Source organism: Cibotium barometz, chromosome 1, assembly GCF_041138505.1.
Source record: "Cibotium barometz isolate CiBa-2024 chromosome 1, ASM4113850v1, whole genome shotgun sequence".
Lineage (NCBI taxonomy): Eukaryota > Viridiplantae > Streptophyta > Polypodiopsida > Cyatheales > Cibotiaceae > Cibotium > Cibotium barometz.
The window spans coordinates 39,870,769-39,879,125 of NC_141046.1; the positions used below are offsets into that span (position 1 = coordinate 39,870,769).

The 8,357-nt window shown below is 39.9% G+C and overlaps 1 protein-coding gene across 3 annotated transcripts in view; it reads right to left on the reverse strand.

Moving 5' to 3' along the window:
- LOC147641990 (uncharacterized) overlaps nucleotides 1-1,559 on the reverse strand; it is a 48,203-nt gene extending 46,644 nt beyond the window's left edge. The window contains exons 1-2 of one of the 3 annotated variants that reach the window (XM_086801735.1): nucleotides 1,220-1,559; nucleotides 478-1,106 (exon numbers count right to left, since the gene is read on the reverse strand). In XM_086801735.1, the coding sequence (XP_086657861.1) occupies nucleotides 478-694 (217 nt within the window). In that variant the 5' untranslated portion in view covers nucleotides 695-1,106; nucleotides 1,220-1,559. The remainder of the gene's footprint in view (nucleotides 1-477; nucleotides 1,107-1,219) is intronic. The other 2 variants (XM_086801753.1, XM_086801744.1) reach the window with 2 other exon arrangements.
- Nucleotides 1,560-8,357: the final 6,798 nt, after the last annotated feature.

Sequence of the window (8,357 nt, forward strand, 5' to 3'; positions counted from 1 at the left end):
GCTCATAGCCATGATTGTTGTATGCTTTTTCATACTTAATAGAAGTATCTTCTTTGAAAAAAAAAGCCTATGGTGGATAGAGGATAGCCATGGCGAGTGTGTGTGGGGAGAGAGAGAGAGAGAGAGAGAGAGAGAGAGAGAGAGAGAGAGAGATGTGACAAAGAAAGATTGCACAACTCAAATGATACTCCATGTTAATAGAACTACCCAAGTACATGCTTTTGTAGGCATCAAGTCTTATCTTTTGACCAAAACCTAATAAGGGTTGTTCACACGCAAAGAGGGTGTTTACCTCAACTAATAACTAATTCCGAAATACCCAAGGGGGCGCCGGGAAGGGGGTGTGGGGGGGGGGGGGATATAACAAAAGCACACTACAAACACACGTAGAATTTTCAAACTTCAAGGCACTCATATGTAACAAAGAGCTCATGTGAAATGTACTTATCTGAACAACAAAAACGATAAATCTCTTACATCTTTGCTTCAGTGGATGCTGACTAGTATCATCGATAACTCCAATAAGAATCAATCCATCACCTGCCTTGACATGGTGTTGAAGAGCCCACTCTACAGCACTCAAGGAGATTTCCTTTGAGAGATCAACAAGCACAACAATTGCATTTGATTTGACTACCCTCTCTTCTGCAGTCTCCATGCAGGGTGCGCTTGCTGTAGGTCCTGTACTTTCCATCGCAAATCTCAGACAACTTCATGAGCCAGGTATGCTCCTCCAGCCAGAGCACGCTGGTTAAATGGCAACCTTGGCCATAAGTGTGCCGTTCTCATAGAACAGCCAATGGGTTTGATATCATGACTGGACTCAGGATAACAGGAGTGTTGCAAAAGCTTTGTGATGCATTGCAAGCAGTCATGATAATCATAAGCCTGTTGTGTCTACAACATGTGATTGTGCCGCATTCAGCAGTAAGTTCAGGTAAGCCATCAGTTCTTGTTTTCAGGCCATGCAAGCCATACAGCATGTGAAACATGCATGGCGAGGCCTGCATGTTCCAACAAAAGAAATCCACATGCAGGATGCTAAATGATTTGCAAGGATATTCCAACTATAGAGGAACACAAGGCGGGCATTTGGAATGCTTGTGCTGCAGAAAACAGTTATAACGGAAACTAAGAAAGATTCAGGATGAAACGCTGATCTAAGAAGAATCCAGGATTAGATTCAACATGCATGAAAGACAAGATAATGGGGACCTACCGCGAGATCACATGCACCATCGATTCATCCCAAGCCTCTCTTTCCAGAAAAAGACGAAGCAGAGGCAGCTCCTGCATGTCCTCCCTTCAAGCTTCGGTCCTTCCGCTGGTGTTGCTAGTCTTTCTCGCCATAGCTCCATCTGCCTCGGAGTTTCCAAGGACGGGGAAGCAAAGCGCCAAAGTGAACAGTTTTCAAACTACAGTAGCATCATTCTTGAAAACTAGTGGACTAGTGGGACCAGTGGTGTACTAGTGGAGACCAGCTAGTATACCATTCTACCACTAGTGGTATACTACCTGGTCGAGCTGCAAGCAGCGGTCTCTCTATCGTCTCTTTACGCTCCTTCCACTTTATCGCCTCTTTACGTTCCTTTCACGTGGCAAAATGAGATGGCCACAAAGTGACAAGTGGGTGAATGTTGTGGCAAGGAGACAAGAATAGTGAGAGAGAGTGTGTAGAGATGTTAGAAAGAGTGATATCTAGGGAGAAAACCTGTGCTTAATAGAATAGTTATAGTCTTTATTTTTTTTCGGTACTTTTTTGAAGAAACTGTTAATATATTCAAAGACTAATAACTAGATATGAAATATTGATTTTTACAAGGATGTAAATGATATTAATTGAAAGGAAGGGGATAAAGAGAAAGAATTTTAGTTTTCAAGGGAAATAATATTATTGAGAAATTAAGACATATTACAACAAAGTTTATTCGATTACTATTGCAAGCAACTCTTTTCTATAGTAGATACTTCAACTACAAGCTGCACTTTGTTGGGCTCTTGTTTGTTACATGAGCTCTTTTTGATACCCTCACAGGCAAGCTACTCCTCGTGCCTATTACAAGTGCTCTTTTTTTATTACCTTCCATTGCAAGTTGCTTTATATCACGCTCTTATGAGAGAGATTGGCACATTCGGCGATCCTTTGATTGTTGGTCATTGAGATACTTCCTAGAGAACAGATGGGCACTTTTTCTCTCTTAGTTGGGATGATTCCTATGGTCTCTTATTTGAGTGTCCTACATTCTTGAGCAGTCCTGATTATATTACTGAGGATGTATATACCACATTGGCATAGATGATGATGTATCTCATATACATACACATGATAATGTATTGCACACACACATTTATGATGATATTAATACATGTGCACATGATTATACACATGCACATGATAGTGTTGATACACATGCACGTGATGATGATTTATGTGCTGGTGTTGTGTGTGAGTTGGATCATGTGGGCATGATCTCAAGGGAAGGGATGGAATCGAGTACATCAAGCATCATAGATGATGATACGTCTAGTATGTCTATCTACTTCTCTAGAGAGCATAGTGAGGGTCAATTAGAGAATCTTAAGTATTTGATTAGTGATGCATCTATTACACACAAGGTTAGAGATACTCCATAGGATACTATCCATGAGCATACGATGCCCATGAGGAGCTTAGGCTTGAGGTTCTTATGTTAGACGTGTTGGGTTATTCCTCTAGAGTGTCCACATGTGGGAATATCTATGGTGCAACCGATACTCCTATCTTTCATAGTGTACTTGTTGGCAACGTTCTTATTTGGATATAGTTCATGTGTTTGAGCAGTCGGGCTTAGTGTATGAGGGTAGTGATGACTTCATTGAGGTGAGACCTCATAGGCGAGGCATAAGTATACATACAAATCACATGTATTTTGAAAGCTTTACGTTTGACTAAGGAATTTCATAGATCCAGTGATTAAGGAGGCACCATTGATGAAGGCATACCATACCTACAATGATACATTAGTTTTTGGTCCAGGTCTTGACTTGGATTATGATACATTAGTTTTTTTTATGAAGGCATACCATACCTATGATGATACATTAGTTTTTGGTCTAGTTCTTGACTTGGATTATGAGGCATTCTATTGTAATGCTACTTGTGGATGCTTATGCATTAATGTAGATTCACTTTTGGTTATACCAGAGATCATCTTAAGAGCCTTGTGCTTATTCATGCAGCACACCACCATGACACATTTGCCCCTTCAACCTTGGTGGATATCTAAACCAATGTGATCTTGGTGGATATCTAAACCAATGTGATCTTGGTGGCATATATCATGGATTTTTATTCGATCCAGGCTTCCTTGGGGTAACCACGTTTTGATGATGGGGCGGTGTTAGTTCATATTCGATCTAGCTGGCCGTTGCATGCTCATGACTTGGGGTGATACAACTTACCCTATTGATCCAGGTGGTACGAGATCTATAGCTATGATCAGGCAACTCCTTAGTTCCACATGGCCTTGGAGGATGCATTGTTAGCTTTGTAATTTTCATTGCACTATATTCCCTTCCATTTGATCCAGGAGGGGTCATACACCCTTGATGGTGACATTGACATTTAGCTTTGGATATGATTTTTTGCTTTGTATATATAGCCTTCTATATGTGTATTTTGTACACAACCACCCTTCGATTATAGGAGGGGATGGTTTGTAACAAAAAGGGATTTTAGGATGCACATGAACTTGGGAGATGGCCTAGGAACTTAGGGGCATTTACACATGTGGTGTTATTGCATGAGGGCCTTGGGACTATAAAAGGCACCAGCCCTAGGACTATTGTATTTTTTGAACCTTTTGACCTTTATGACATTATACCTTAGACGAATGGTAGAGAACAACCATAGTGTGACTTGTGGAAAGGTTAGAGAAAATAAAGGTCAATATGATGCTAGACTAGTTACTTAGCCTTGTACCAAATTCTTAGAGGGATCTCTTGGGTAAGTGCTATTGCCTACTTCTTCAGCCTCTCCTAGAAACACATTCATAAGAGATTACCATACCAAGCTATAACCGTCATTTGGGGATCTTTCCAGTGGGGCCGAGCTCAAGCACATGATTCCAAGAGCTCCACACCTCCTTGGTTAGTAGTATACATCACTATCTCCTGTGAGTGTTGTCACACCGTCATGTTGGATTACGGGTCCTCATCTCTCCTCTCATGTCAAGTCACTTATACACACTCACTAGCATACATTAGAGAAGGTAATTAGCAAGAGGATCAACAAAATCAAGAATCAATTACACAATAGAATAGTATGCTACATTATGAGAGAAAATGACTTATTTACAAGGCCATAAGTGTTCACACATACTTAAACTATGGCCGATCGGGCGCCCAAGGCTCATAAGTGACCTATTATTTATCATAATACACATGCATAAAGTACATTCAAAGGGAATAAGCATTATATTATTTAATATAGTGATTAATCTCATAATACATGTGTGAAGTACATTCAAAGGGAATCCATTCTAGCTTTGCCACATGCTCTTGGAGTGAGTCACCCATAAATATTTTGTTGAACCATTTTTGAACTCCCATCCAAGATGTAGATTTGGACATCGTTGCTTTATAGATTGATCATGCATGCTTTTGGTATCTCTATCTTTGCTATTTTATGTAGAATTATAGTGGAAACTCTTGTTATGGCATTTTGTAGTAGCACGCTAGTGTGGTGTGAGAGTTTTTGACTTCTAAAAACTCTTGGGTTAATATTCTCCCCTTCCTAATGTCGATCGTGTCCTCGTGATTGAGTAGAAGTTGTCATGGGAAAATTTGAGAAGCTATTATTCCTCCGGAAGGAATAGGGAAGGCTAGTTAGTAAATGATGAAATTAGTAAATGGAGTGAGGATTTCTATGAGTGATTGTATTTTTCCCCCTCTTTTTTTTCTCTTTTTTTTGGCAATCACAAGCAAGTTTACATTGTTTATTTCAAGTTAACGGTGATTCTAAGGCTTGTTAACAATCAAGGAGAAAGGATGGGGGGGTTTGGAGGAATGTCAACATAATCATCAGAGAACGAGAGAATAAATCTTAATTTTTCATTTGACGTATTGAACTGATATAAATGTAGCTTTTTAGTTGTTACTTTCCCTATTGTTGTAGGACTTTGTCAAATGATCTTGAAATGATCTAGAAGTGGACCTATCCTTGTATATTTCATCCCATGTGCTTTTTATTTTTTATGTATGAATATATTGTGTGCTTTTACTAGGAGATATATAATGGAGTTCATTAAAGTGAGTCAAGTAGACTCTTGATGTAATTGTTGTTGAATAAAATCATTGGAGAGACGTGGAAAATTTCTTTTGACGTGCAAGAATAATAGAAAAGTTATTCACCTTCTTGAGATAATTGTGGGATAACTTAGTGAAGAGACAATTGTTGAAGGGGTTCTTGTTGCTGGCAAGGTTCGAATGGGTGCCACTAAGGACAACCTATTGTGGGATAATATAGTGAAGAGACTATTGTTAAAGGGGTTAGTGTTGCTGGCGAGGTTTGAATGGGTGCCCCTAAGGACAACCTATTGTGCTTGCCCATTTTAAAGGGTAATGTAGGTGATGGGTCATAGCATTGACCAAGCTTTCGTCCACCACCATGGCCCCCCATCTAGAGATGTATATGGAAGGATGTAGATAACAAGGCTATGGTACATTTTTCCACTAGTAGGTGAGTATTTACGTTTACTCATTGAGAAGTTATAGTAGTCAACCAATTGAAACAAGAATGGTAAGGCCCAATGAACTTTGAAAAAAGAATGGTAAGTTAGTGAGCTTATCCTTTGATGTGATTGCCTATTGATGTGATTGCTTATCCTTTGATGTGATTGCCTATTGATGCCAATATATTTGTTGCATCCAAGTATTGTAGCCATGTACCTTATAAAATTCTCTTCAATGTGACCCTAAGGTAAGTGAAGCATGGCTACTAGAAGGGATCAATTTCAAATATATTTTTTTTCCTAATTTTTATTCATTTCCTTCTTCTTTTTTTAGTTATAGTGCATTCAAGTGATCTATAGGCCTCTTGAGCTTTTGTTTGAAGTTGCCAGGTCTTTATATTTGTTAGAGCTTCAAGGACCTCTCGCAGAGCAGTAACTCCCAAAGTGAGGTGGTAAATAGTTTCAATCGTGCCATTAACCGTTTAGATGACTCTATTATGGCAATGATTATTATTAATGCAGAAGGTGTGCCTTGCAGTATCTCTACAGATGTTGATGCATTTGGTGAGGTGGCTTGTTACATAATCTTGTTGTTTAGAGTGCAACCAGTCCTTTAGGCATCTCGAGAGGGTTCTTGTGGTCTAATTATAACAAAGTAAAAAGGGGCTTAAGTCAGTTTGGGCCCAAGGTCAAGGGATGAAGGGGATGTGAAAAGGGCCAAAGGTTAGGACTAGGGTTGGGCATGCCCATGGATATTTTTATGTGTGGTGTGAAAGAGTGGCCTAGTATATAAGGCAATATGGACCTTAATCTTTTCTTAACCATGATAATCACATTACTAATGAAAAATTACTCTTTGCATAGAATCAAACTTGTCCACCATGAACTGAAATCTTTACTCATAGAATCAAACTTGTCCACCATGAACTAAAATCTTTGGTCCATCCTATCAAGCATGCTTTGCATGAAGTGTTGAAATTAGAGCATTGTGATGAGCTATGGTGGATCAAACACTAGAATCAACATCATTAACAAAGTGATTAGTAAATAATTAAGATGTAATTAGCAAATAAGTAAGATGTAATTAGTGGGTAATTAGCAAATAGATTAATGTAAGCATGGATACTCAAAAACCAGCAAATTCTCATTAGGGCAATGCCTCAATTTATAGAGTTTACATCAAGCATCAAATCCCACTGATTTCTCCATGATTCACTCCACCTCTTTTCCCTGATTCTCTCCACCTCTTCACTTTTCCCAGAATATCTCCACACTTCCTAAATCTTCTCATGCTATCCTTTATTCTCTCCCAGTAGATTCTTCTCATCTTTTCACAGGTTCTTTCACATTTACACATCCTCTTTTATAGCCTCTAACCAAGGGCTTGTTCCCGCACACACCCTATTCACTTGTATTTTCAACACCTCCCCTCAAGTGAATACTCCTAGTACACCTAGACCCTATACCAAGTTTGCCTCCCCTTACTTGATAGTCCGCGACTAGTGTCTACTCCTCCCCTTAAGTTATCTTAGCACACCTGGACCCTATATCAAGTTTCTTTCTTACTTGGCAGTCCGCGACCAGTGCCTCAAGTCCCTAAAACTCCATAGTCCTTGACACACTCTCTCTCTATGTGTCCAAGGCTACTATAAGTGCCCGCGACCTTGACTAAAGTGCTCACACATACATCTACCATGTGGCCTACATCATCGGTGGCTCAGAGGTGGTTTTACTTTGTTGGGGCAGGTTACATTGGGTTGTGGGGTCTCTCTCTCTCTCTCTCTCTCTCTCTCTCTCTCTCTCTCTCTCTCTCCACTTCCTTTGGAGCCTCCATGAAGTTTTCGATGTCGTTCCTTCTCCACTGGGTTTGCTGTAGCAGTCTCTCGCCATGTGTCATGGCTTTCCATATTTGTGGCAAGTGAAGGTCCTTCCTCCTTCTCTGCCTCTTCCTCGTCCTCGTCCTAGTCCTCGAGAGAATCCTCCTCGGGTGAAGAATGCTTTTTCTTCTCCTGCTGTTGAGTCGAGCCATTTCTTCTCTTTGCCTCTGCTCTCTTGCTCTAGTAGAGCTGCTTCTATCTCGTGTAGCTTCAATTCAGGTACATTCTTTAGTGTTGCTACAATATTTTCATATTCACCTTTGTCCACACTCTTCAGAAGCACTGCTAGTGCCTCATCATCTTCTACCTTTTTGCCAATAGCTGCCAGCTGTTGCTTAATGCTTTTATATTTATTCAAGTGTGTGATTAAAGGTTCACTTTCCTTCATGTCCAATTTGTAGAATTGCATTAACAAATTTATCTTTGAATTTTTTGCTTGTGTGCCAAATAATTTATTGAGTTCATCCCATGCATCTTTTGCCCATTGTATCCCTGTGATGTGATGAATGATTTCATCATTTAAGCTGAGTGCAATAAGTCCCAATGCTTTTTCATTCCTGCTCTTCCACTCATTTTCTCCTCTCTCTGGGCATTCATCTCTTCCCTCAACTAGCCCCCACAGATTTTTTCTCATGAGCAAATACATGGTTTTCGTCTGCTCCCCATTAAATTTGGCTATTTCTTGTGCTGTACTCATGGTGATGTGAAGGGGGTCTTACCCCTTGATCCATGTATAAAACTGCTCCCCATTAAATTTGGCTATTTCTTG